Source organism: Lampris incognitus, chromosome 4 (assembly GCF_029633865.1).
Source record: "Lampris incognitus isolate fLamInc1 chromosome 4, fLamInc1.hap2, whole genome shotgun sequence".
Classification (NCBI taxonomy): Eukaryota; Metazoa; Chordata; class Actinopteri; order Lampriformes; family Lampridae; genus Lampris; species Lampris incognitus.
The window spans coordinates 34,361,426-34,373,729 of record NC_079214.1 but is presented as its reverse complement, the minus strand read 5'-3'; the positions used below and the strand labels follow the sequence as shown (position 1 = coordinate 34,373,729).

The following is a 12,304-nucleotide window of genomic DNA, read 5'->3' as shown; positions in this document are numbered from 1 at the left end:
CTGTACCCGGCAACATTTTGTGTGTGTTCGTAATTGTTGTTTTGCACTGTTAAACCTTGTTTTTGTGCTCTCATTTTTAAAGACAGTATATTCACTCCACATAAACATCCACGCTCATTCATAAACATTTTCTGTGAATGCGCTAATCTTATTTGTTTACAGTTTGGGTGCTCCCCTGACGTTTCTTAATAGATCCCACAGTTGCTAATAAAATATTGGTAATTTCCTCCGAGTCAACAAGTAAACAGTACATTCCCTTGAATGTAAAATGCTGTTGCGCAGATTAACCTTATGGTGGCGTTAAAATCATTTTAACTGCACAACGCAGGTTTCTGTACCAAACTATACTGTACAGTTTCACCCACAAACAAAAAACACTTCACATGACAAAATGTAGGTCATCGAAAGGAGTTGTCCAAACCATTAGCGCACGTAGAGGTAATGATTTGCTTGCAATGAATGTAGTGACCTTCCAATTTCAAATCCGACAAATGATGTCATCTTTATACCATCGGGATTGCAGGAAAGGATGGAACAAATGATAACCTACCCACCTTAAATGGTCTTAAACTAAAATCCAGATTTTAGTTCATAGATTTCCAGAATCAGGTCCAGATGTTGTTCTTTAAGAATTTACACCGCCTCACTAAATTAGACCATGGTCAGACGCATTTTGTATGTATATACAATTTGTAAATTGTATTGTTCTGCTTTACTAGTATTACATCTACTTCTACTGATATTGTAATCTATTACGATTAGGATTATTCTTACTATTCGAATTCATAGCAGTAGTTATTGTTTTAACGACTATTCAAACAGTGTTTATAATAATGATGATAATAACTGTTGCAGGAGAAAGAACACAGGAAACGAGTTTGCGTGAAAACCCGAGGTCCGGCTAAAGCTGAGTGAATGTTGTTGGCCTAACTGGATAGGACCATTAACGAAAAAGCTGCCAGAGGCGTCAAGTCTCGGCAGGACATTCCCCCCGCCCCCCCTCGCCTTTCTCTTGTCTCGGTTTTGCCATCTCGAGGACATTGGGCTCTGTCCACTGGAGATTTGAGAACTGCAGTTTAATGAAAAAGTGAACGCTGTACCGGTGTGCGCCCACGATTGGCTGTCCCGACTGCCGACGGAGGCAGGCCGTGGCGACGGGGAAGTACTTGACCGACAGACCCTCTGGAATATCGGAAAAATATCTTCGACGCCTGGATTGAAATGAAGGAATTATATATGTTTTTTATTCGGAATTTGAACCAGTAAACGAATAGGTCACCAATGTTACACGTTCGCTTGAAGTTTACAATTCAAGCCACTCTAAACTGTGATGTGGTGACGCGGCTCAACGCGGCTAACGACGGGAAGCTAATTTACGTTAGCTGATGCGCTATCTAATGTGAGCTACCGACAGTGGATAGAAAAGAGATTACACCAGAGCTTTGGATATCTGTTTGAGTTATTTTGTTGTTTAATCATTTACAGATATGGGGCGTTGAGTGTTGTAAGATATCTTTATATAATGCCTACTTTCAACCGGGAGAAGATATTCACTTTGTGAACTACCTATAACGTTGTCTTGGCTTACTTGGTTTTACTTAAGTCGCTAGCGTTAGCTATCTAGCCGGCTAGTAGCTAACGTTAGCCAGCTGGCTTTTGAAAACCCGACTTTAACCAAAGATTTATTTTTTTGTCAAATTACCTAAAGTCAGCGGGTAGTTTAATACGTTTTATTCCACGTCAGTCCAATCACCACACAAATATCCCGGCTGACAGTTTCCAATTGTTACTTAATAAGTTGAACTTCGCCATCGGCGAAGATGACCAATTGTTTGTTTTTGTAAAGCAAAATATCCACTGTATTTACCAATATAGCTATGCAATCATCGAATCACCAGCCCACCTAGTGCTAGCGTGCTAACGTTGAAATAGCCTGCTAAACTTGGATTATTGCCCTCTGCTCACGTAAAGTGGGTCTTGCTTCGAGGCCTTTGGGGGTTTCTCCCATTTCTCTGCAGAAGAGACCTTTTTTGCACAGCCTTAATGGATTCCAGCGCATCGGCGGATTTGCCAATGTTTTGAATGACTTTTGGATATCTGGAAAACTTGATGCATTGCTTAACGTTTTAATTGAAGGACTTGGATTTCGCTGACTTTCGTTTCGTACCATAGAATACAGTGGACATTGCAAAGGAACTCGGACTACATTGTAAAGGTGAGATGCAAAGTTAAAAAAATTAGTCAGTTATGGATGTGTATCTTTTAATCTAGTACCGAACAACCTGGAGTTCTTATAAATGTGTCTCAGAGCATCAGAATCTGGAATACTGGCTGATATTCAGAAGGGATGTTGGTCACATTGAATCTTAAATTATGCCAAATCTGATATTGGATCTGTATTCCATCGTATAAATTAATGCAGACTTTCAAGCACTTAGTAGTAGAAGATGAGGCTCACTTTAAGACGAGTTGCATGACTTCTTACATTCAAGCATCAAAACCACATAATTGAATAGCATTTTGAATAAGGGACATTACTGGTGTCCTGATTTGTTTTACTCCTGTTCCAAAAACTTTTTTATCATAACCTCAAAGCTACACCATCTTAAGAAGTGGTCTGGTACTCTTTTAGCACGCTATGTCTCCTTGTCTCCAGACCCTGATTGTTCATCTTTACTTTTTGACATATGGGATGTCCTCAGTAAGTTAGACTACACCTACCATCTGTCAGTCCTTCTGTAGATACTAACTAGCCCCTCCCCCTCACAAACATTGTTGAGCTTGTGTGGCTTGACCTGGATATGGAAGCACAGGATTTTATTTTTCCCGTGCCAAATTGGGTTAAATTTAGCATTACCCAGCATTTATGACATTGATTATTAAAATACATGCGATTTGGGTAGATGACTGGAGATGGTAGATGGTATTAGCTCTTTATTGGTCATGTAATGAACATAGTCCAGCACTTTGACATTGTTTAGATACAGTAGAGAATTGGGTTGTTTAACAGACCGCAATGCCATCTGAAAGCAAATGCTTTTTGGCTTTACAGGTGATGCAAAGAATGAAAAGGTGGCTGCTGGCTCTGTTCTTGCTCTGTTTGTTTTCGTTTGGTAGTTTCCATTCCTGGTAGGTATGTTAAATCCAGCTCACATGATTCTTAGCATTTCTGTTCAGCAGTCTGTGTTAAGGGCCTAAACCCCTTGGTGTGGAGTGTAGTTATAATTACACAGGCCTTCCCACCCAGGGTTTGACGGGCCCTGCAATACTGCAGTAAACTTCAGCCAACACGGCATTCATTGACCCTTGTGTAGCAAAATATGAGTCAGTTAGGATCTGCATTGACATTTAGGGGGTTACTTTATTTCCCTCATTTGTGCCCGATTTTTTTTGCCATGCAACCATGTGTCTGGCTCGGCAGCTGTGTTGAAAACCAGTCAGTGCTGTAGTTCAGGACAGCAGTTACACCTTATGGTCAAACAATAAACAGGTTCACTGACTTTGTTTTGACTGTTTCCTCTCCCCCAAGCTAGTAAGTCATCATAACAGTAGCCTATGTGTCCAGGTGATTGCATAGCATGTTAATCAGATAATTTAAGTGCTACCACTCAGCCTGGCCTATTGACAGTCTTAAAGGTCAAATCTCTCCTCTCTGTCCCACTGAAAGGAAGGGTAGACCCTGATTTATCAGTAAGGGAATAAAAGCATATCATCATTGTCACAGAAAGTTGAATGAGTTCATCTGGACACAATGTTTATTGAGAGAAACGTTTCATCACTCATTTAAGTGATTTCTCTGACTAGATGAGTGATGAAACGTTTCTCTCAATAAACATTGTGTCCAGATGAACTCATTCAACTTTCTGTGATTTCCTTACCTGGATTATTGGGCATGCATAAAGACATATGTCATCATTTTGGTTAAAGACATTCTTTTGAATGTGCCCAACTTTTTTATACAACTTGAACCTAAGTAACCAGGATTCTCAAAGGTGCTATCACAGATTTTTTTCTTTTCTTGAGGGACCATTATCAGTGACCATAGCACCCAGTAGCAATTGCAACAACACCAGCAACCGTCCCTTTGAGCGATGATGGCCCACAAGTGACACAGCTCATTCTAATAATGTCTTGTAATTTCACAAGCTACCTAACACAGAAATCCTACAGAAATGTCAAATGAAAAGGTAATCGTGTTCTTAAACACGGTACAATACTTGGGCTATAGCCTAATCACCCATGGCTATATATTTAATGGCATTGCTGCTTACCTGTCCTACAGTAGTGTGGCCAACTTGGCATAGTTTATGCCTGATAGTAATGAACTTTTTGCCACTTCTCAAAATAAATGCCTTTATCTGTTCTACTTTCGGAACAGCATTTATCATGTAATTTTTTTATACTGAATGGTGAGGCTTTTTAGATTCTTTACAGGCTTTTCCTGGCTCAGAATGGGCCTTTGGTGGTGCCCAGTGCACGCATTCAGTGCTCCCCGCTGGGATCCAGGACCCTCTCCAATTATGGCTCTTGAACTCCCAATAGGTTTCAAGAGGCTTTGGTTTTAAATACAATTAGGGTTGTGTTCAGAGGTTAGAGTAAAGATTTATTTTATTTTAAGGACTTTATTTTACTTTTTTTTTTTTTAATTTATTTCTGATTTTTCCCTTTTTTCTCCCAATTTAGTGGCCAATTGATCCCTATTTTAATTCAAACACCCACCCTCGTATTGCATGCGTTCGCCAACTGCATCTCTCCGGCCGGCAGTCTCGAAGGAAAGCGCCTCCCCACTTTCGTGACAAGGCGAATCCAAGCCGAACCACTGTTTTTCCGACACACACAGAGACGCATTCACATGACGAACACAAGCCGACTCCGCCCCCCTCCCGAAGACAGCGTTGCCAATGATTGCTGCTTCATCGAGTCCGGCCATAGTCGGATCTGACGAGACCGGGGCGCGAACCCCAGTCCCCAGTGGGCAACTGCATCGACACCAAGCCGATGCTTAGACAGCTACGCCACCGCGGACCGACTTTATTTTACTTTGAGTGTCCTACAACACACAGATCATTTAGAGAATATGCAGTAGACAATGTGAAAAGATGAAATCAAAACACTGTTTGCATGTAGGCTAGCTAGTACAGACTATGGGAAAGCTTTAAAATGAGTAACTAAATAGAGAATTATAAATAATAGGCCACTTTTAAGCACTTACAAAACATCCGTTAACATTAGCAGCTGTTCAAAAATATCAATAACGATCTTATTAATATGGCTTGGAATGTTGTTCACTCACTCCTCTTCGTCCCCAGTGGGTCATAAGACTTTTGTATCTTGTGCTCTCTTCCTACTTTTGATCTAACCCTTTTCCTAATAGCACTTATTAGACCAGATATTTAGACCAAAAGATTTGCCCTAACCTTAATCATTTATATTATGTGCCTAAACTCAACCTTCAGGTACAGAAGTAACTGTTATAAATATCAATATAATACAATATCAATACAATCAATGAGGAGTGAGGAGTGGAGCTGAGCATCCTGCCTGCCAGCATTGAAACCTCCTCTTTATAGCAGGTGTACAAATGAGAGCATTAGGGTAGCTGTCTAATGGCTAACATGTTATTGTACTGATCATGCCACTTAGAGTACTTGCCAGACAGCTAAAGTACATGCTTTAGTTACAGATTGTTACACATTATCCCTGGTTCAGTAAAACAAATGCCCTCAGAGGTTTTAACTTGGTTCCATAGTCTTCTAAGTCGCTTTTGATAAAGGCGTCTCAATGAGGAAATATACACTACCGTTCAAAAGTTTGGGATCACCCAAACAATTTCGTGTTTTCCATGAAAAGTCACACTTATTCACCACCATATGTTGTGAAATGAATAGAAAATAGAGTCAAGACATTGACAAGGTTAGAAATAATGATTTATATTTGAAATAAGATTTTTTTTACATCAAACTTTGCTTTCGTCAAAGAATCCTCCATTTGCAGCAATTACAGCATTGCAGACCTTTGGCATTCTAGCTGTTAATTTGTTGAGGTAATCTGGAGAAATTGCACCCCACACTTCCAGAAGCAGCTCCCACAAGTTGGATTGGTTGGATGGGCACTTCTTTGAGCAGATTGAGTTTCTGGAGCATCACATTTGTGGGGTCAATTAAACGCTCAAAATGGCCAGAAAAAGAGAACTTTCATCTGAAACTCGACAGTCTATTCTTGTTCTTAGAAATGAAGGCTATTCCATGCGAGAAATTGCTAAGAAATTGAAGATTTCCTACACCGGTGTGTACTACTCCCTTCAGAGGACAGCACAAACAGGCTCTAACAGGTACTATTTAATGAAGATGCCAGTTGGGGACCTGTGAGGCGTCTGTTTCTCAAACTAGAGACTCTAATGTACTTATCTTCTTGCTCAGTTGTGCAACGCGGCCTCCCACTTCTTTTTCTACTCTGGTTAGAGCCTGTTTGTGCTGTCCTCTGAAGGGAGTAGTACACACCGGTGTAGGAAATCTTCAATTTCTTAGCAATTTCTCGCATGGAATAGCCTTCATTTCTAAGAACAAGAATAGACTGTCGAGTTTCAGATGAAAGTTCTCTTTTTCTGGCCATTTTGAGCGTTTAATTGACCCCAAAAATGTGATGCTCCAGAAACTCAATCTGCTCAAAGAAGTGCCCATCCAACCAATCCAACTTGTGGGAGCTGCTTCTGGAAGCGTGGGGTGCAATTTCTCCAGATTACCTCAACAAATTAACAGCTAGAATGCCAAAGGTCTGCAATGCTGTAATTGCTGCAAATGGAGGATTCTTTGACGAAAGCAAAGTTTGATGTAAAAAAAATCTTATTTCAAATACAAATCATTATTTCTAACCTTGTCAATGTCTTGACTCTATTTTCTATTCATTTCACAACATATGGTGGTGAATAAGTGTGACTTTTCATGGAAAACACAAAATTGTTTGGGTGATCCCAAACTTTTGAACGGTAGTGTAGATGTATTGTAAATGAAAGTGAGTGGTGATCTCTGCTGCAGATTGCCTGCTGAATGAATGGTCCATGTTTCTCTGCAGGTAAATGTCATCTGACAAAACCATACCCAAACTACTGGGGCTGGGCACAGATTAATGAAACTGCACACAAATCATCATTTTAAATTTTTTGTGGGGACATGGCTTGGGGGGGCTCTGTGGGCTCTGGAGCTTCAAATTTGAATGCTATCGATTAGGGTTCGACTGATATGGGTTTTTTATTTTTATTCAGGGCTGATACTGATTAGTAATCAAGGAAAACTGATATTTGGAACCGATATATACATTTGCAGTTAAAATGAAATTCTTGGTGTCAGAATTTAGAATAACACAAACTCCAACACAGAACTTCTTTGAAATGCCTTTAAGCATATGTTCAATTAAAATAGAACTTTTCATTATCTTAAGAGTCTTAAAAAAGTGCAGAGAGCTTCCAGCAGCAAGAAATAACATTGTAGCCTATCAATTATTTTTGCTAGTCAGGTGGCTAAATTATTTATCAACAAAGGAACTTGTTAATGTTCGCTATCGCATTCAAGTTAGCTCTACGAGACTCAATATTAGCTTAAGTTATTATGACCATCAGCTACCTAAAATGGAAGAAGTCTGACTGTATGTATGTACTGTCCTAGGATTGTCACCTATGTAGAGAAATAAGGGACACTCCCCAAGCTCCCTGCCCTCCGCCACAAGTCCTACATTCTCCCTCCTGATGATGTAATGATTTTTTTGTGAATCCAATATGCCATTACACATAGTTTGAAGTACTATATTGCAAGACAAAATAACAAAAGCACTTTGAATTACAAGTGTAACAAAACTTTGTATTGTACAGTATAATAAAAAAAATTGTATTATACTTTGGATTTTTTATACTGATTGGTTTGACACAAACAAGACTGAAACATCGCAAATATGACATTGTGTCCACCCCAAACAAATGGAAGCCATCAGTAACTGCAAGTGAATGAGGGGGCTATTTTTAACTGTACAAGGCAACCACCAAGTTAGGGCTAATGGCAATGATGACAGCATTTTGTGATGTGCAGTCTCACATAGCACGCAGAGCTTGTCGGTCTGTAGGTCACCACTGAAATTGAACTTTTCCACTCCGCTTGTATAATTGGTTTGACTTTATTTGGTGTTATTCGTAGCACTTTGAAGATCTAATGTATATATGAAACGACGTGTACGAAATTATGGGACAAATTGCATCTCTTATTGATTCACTACGGGACACAGCTTTTTATTTTCCAGTACATGATGAACGTGTATTTAAGGGTCGGGTCTTTCTTTACAACTGTTCATCTGATTAACTTCACACATGGAGAGTGTATTGCTTAGAACCCAAGGAAGTGCAGTGTCTAGTGTGAAATTGTTTGGATGAGCGGTTCTTGAGAAAGCTGCAAGCAGTAAGGTTTTCCGCAAAGTTATTCATAATAAATTCTGCTTCTTCACTTCTCATGGAGTCAATGGCCGAAAACACAAGCAGCGCCACTCTGCCATTGAATGTCAGTGTGAAGTTTGAATGAACAGTCACTGCACTAGTAACATGGAAAAACACCAACTCATGCAGGCGAGTAGTGTTACCTTTACAATATGGTAGCTAAAATAAGTCCCAGTTGCACTGGCACCAACGTTACTCAAATATATAGCTATAGCTACATAAATGAAATCTTATTATCTCGTTATAGTTAACTGTGTATCACTGCAACAAAGTGCATTATTCGGGAATTTTCCGTGGTGTAACTGGCAAACTGGGCATGCTTGTTATCATAGAACTAGATCATAAGATTGTGGTGTTTTTGCAATTGCAGCATAGAGGATTGTGATGTTTATTGCAACTTTGGCAATATCTGCTGCCTTACCTTTGAAACACAGCTCCACTTGCTCACTGGAGCTACTCCATTCTGCAAAGGCATGTTGATTGGTTACATGTCATAAATAATAATCTATCAGACAGTGCTGTGGGTGGGACATTGCTCGAGACCAGAGTAGTGACTACACAGAGAGGCAACTGTATCAGAGCCAAAGTAGTGCATCTTTAATTTATTTTATCAGCAATTGGATTAAAAAAAAAATTCTGATAATTCTAAAAATGCTAAATATCCGATCCGACAATCAGCTAGGCCAATAACCGGTCAATCCCTACTACCAATAGCGCTCGATGTGTGCGTCTCTCCCCAGCAGAGCTGGAAGAACGCTGCTTTTTCTGTTTTCTGAGTTGCTACTATTAATTACAACTCACTCTGCTGGGGATAATACTGCATTGCCAAAAGTTAATTGTGATTTGGAGAGGATTTAATTGCCATTTTTTTCTGAATTGGCAGCTCTGATTTGGCTTTGGCAGCCCATACAACCATTATGGTGCCCGCCAAACATTTTCTGTGAGTTGTTGCACAGCTGGCTCCCACTGTTTGAAACCCACTGACAGATGAATGTGTGGGGACCTGTAGTTTTGTTGGATTTCTAAAGGACGGGGAACCCTCAGCTGGTTTGTTTGCCAAAGTAAAAAATCCAGGCCAGAATGCAGGTTTTGATAGCCAGAAATCTCAGCACCTGATTTAGCAATTAGTATTTGACAAGACTTTCAAACCCTCGACCCCTAGTACCTGATCATATATTTTACTATGATAAAGTCAAAGTTTTGCTGATAGTACCTTTTAAGATAAATTGAAACCCCTATTTAACACCTTTTGAATCAACCATTATAGTAGAGGGTAGAGCTGGGCGGTAGACCACAAATGTACTGATACCAACGTGTCTCGCGTGCATTGTGCTTGAGGAATTGTGCCAGACCAGGATATCTTTGAAGGCAATCTCTGTTTATTCTGACGAGGTTAAAATAAAAATAAAAATCCTCCGGTCAATAATAATATGTGCTCTTCAGCCCCTCTCGCATGTATTACACAAAAAGCCCATAATGTTGCAGTCAATACACCAAAATATACAAAACATACCTGACAAGGTTAAAATAAAAAGAATCAAAATCCTTCGGTTAATAGTAACATGTGCTCTTCAGCCCCTACACAAATTAAATGACATCGGAATATGTTAGCATGCTACACAGTAAGTTTAAGCTACAAAGAATTTAGGGAAAAATAAGTGTCGCTTACCTCTCGCTTGTATTACACAAAAAGCGCGCGATTAAGGCAGGCGGCATAATTTATAGAGGGGGACCCACGGAAGTGACCGTGGGGGAACAGGAGCTGAACAAACGTTCCGCACATTGACTTTGGAGGCATAGCATGTCAGATTAACAACACATAATACACATTAGTAATACACAGATTTTGTGTCATTATAATAACTAAAAATAAATGACTGCTACACTAAGTAGGGCACTCCAGACGTCCCTCTCCCCAGCAATGCCCTCCAGCTCCTCCTGGGGGGGGATCCCAGTTTAAATGAAATTGTCTTCAATTTATCATTATTGAGGTAAATGTGTGAAATTATCATGATATTGATTTGCAGTCATATCACCCAGCTTTGATTGTGGGTGGACAAAAATTATGAACACAATATATGCGGGGTTCCCGCGGATCCTTAAGAAGTCTTAAATTATTAAATTTGATATTTTAAAAAGTATGTAGCAACGCTGATCAGAATATTGCATATCTAATAAGGAGCAGCGCCACCCTTTGTCTTCAGAACAGTGTTAGTCCACACTGGAATGATGGTATCCAAGTTCTGAACAATCTTTTGTGAAATGTTTTGACCATTCTCTTATGAGGGAAATACCCCATTTCTTAGGTAGATGGAGGAGGTGGACATTTCTTATCACTTTATGCTCCTTAACTTCCGATAAAGGTTCAAATATGTTTGAAATTGTTGATTTGGGGAGTGGTGGAATTAATTTGTCCATCCTGGTTGATATGAAAACTATGGCTAGGAATTGGCAAGTACCTCTAGATTTGATATTTTAGTGCTAATTGGATACATATTGTGTGTGTGTTTTTTTAACAAGATATCATGATATTATAAATATTGTGATTTGATGTTATAATCATTTAACACTCAACCCCCTCTTATCTACAGTACAATGTGAAAACTGCAATATCCAAAGAAGATGTACATCAAAATACATGTATTTAAAACCCAATGTTTGTGTTGCAAAATGATAAAACATGAGTATGCTTCCCTGGGTAAACATTCAAATATTTAGATATGTAGAAATCATTACATCAAACCTCTTCACGGCATCTGTTTATTTTCTGTAAACATTCAGTTCAGGTGAAAATTTGAGATAAAATGGTCATTGCTTAAGGTCTTTTGCACACCAAGTGGACATTTTTTGTTTAAAAATTTCGCACATTAAAAAATAAATATGCCACATTTTCTCCATTAAGTTTGCTCACCAGCCTCAAAAAGTTGTCTGTCATGGATTTTTGTTTCCAGAACATGTTCGATTTCCCGTGTTTCTTTTTTTGAATCCATCAGTTTGGACTTTTGTACTGAATTGATCCTCCTTCACGTCTACCAAAAACAACAGCAGTCTTTTAACACTATTAAGGGCACCTGACACCCTTTGTCTTAATTCAAACACAAACCCGGATGAAAAAAAAAAGGTGATAGGCAACTCACCAAGATTGCTCAGGGATCCAGGTTTGTGCTCCTCAGTCTAGTTTTGCATTTGGCCTGTATACAAGGAGTTTCAATTCAGCAGCCCTGCAATACATAAAAGTATTATGAAGCACTCAAAATTAGAAGTTGGTTGTTCCTTTTGTTGAGAAAATCACAAAGGCACTGCTTCAGTTCTGTCAACTTTTGAGGTCAGATTTTTAGGTTTTGAACAACTTTACTTTCAAGTGTCCATCTCCGTATTGGCATTAAACTTTATGAATTATGTATTTGGCATTCTTTGTTATTTAGCTACTTTAAAAAATGTCACCTCCTGGGGTGGTCTGAGTTTGTTTTGTTTTGACGGGTCTGGGAGTGTTCACATATAATAATAATAATAATAATAATAATGATAATAATAATATGCACCAAAAACTGCGGAGACAAGGTATGAGTCAACTCTGAACCAAGTTTTTGAGTGCAGATGATAAAATATTTGATTAACAAAGGGCTTTTGTGTGTGTGTGTGCGCGTGTATGAATGCGTGCGCGTGTGTGTGTGTGAATATTTACTCTGCAGTGATTTCATCTTTAAATGTCTTAAGGCTAAATTGCTGCATATCAACCACTTCCTGCAATAGCAGTTCTGTCTCTCCTTTTCTTCTCCTCATTAACTATTTTCCGTTTGTTTTGCCTTCCCATCAATGTCCCCTCTC

General features: G+C 39.2%; 1 protein-coding gene across 3 annotated transcripts in view; it reads left to right on the top strand.

Annotated features, from left to right (window-relative positions):
* The first annotated feature begins 1,038 nt into the window (after positions 1-1,038).
* Positions 1,039-12,304, top strand: part of ppfia1 (PTPRF interacting protein alpha 1) — a 100,427-nt gene continuing 89,161 nt past the window's right edge. For all 3 annotated transcript variants that reach the window (XM_056279457.1, XM_056279456.1, XM_056279455.1), the window contains exons 1-2: positions 1,039-1,399; positions 2,173-2,215. In XM_056279457.1, coding sequence (XP_056135432.1) covers positions 1,386-1,399; positions 2,173-2,215 — 57 coding nt within the window. In that variant the 5' untranslated portion in view covers positions 1,039-1,385. The remainder of the gene's footprint in view (positions 1,400-2,172; positions 2,216-12,304) is intronic.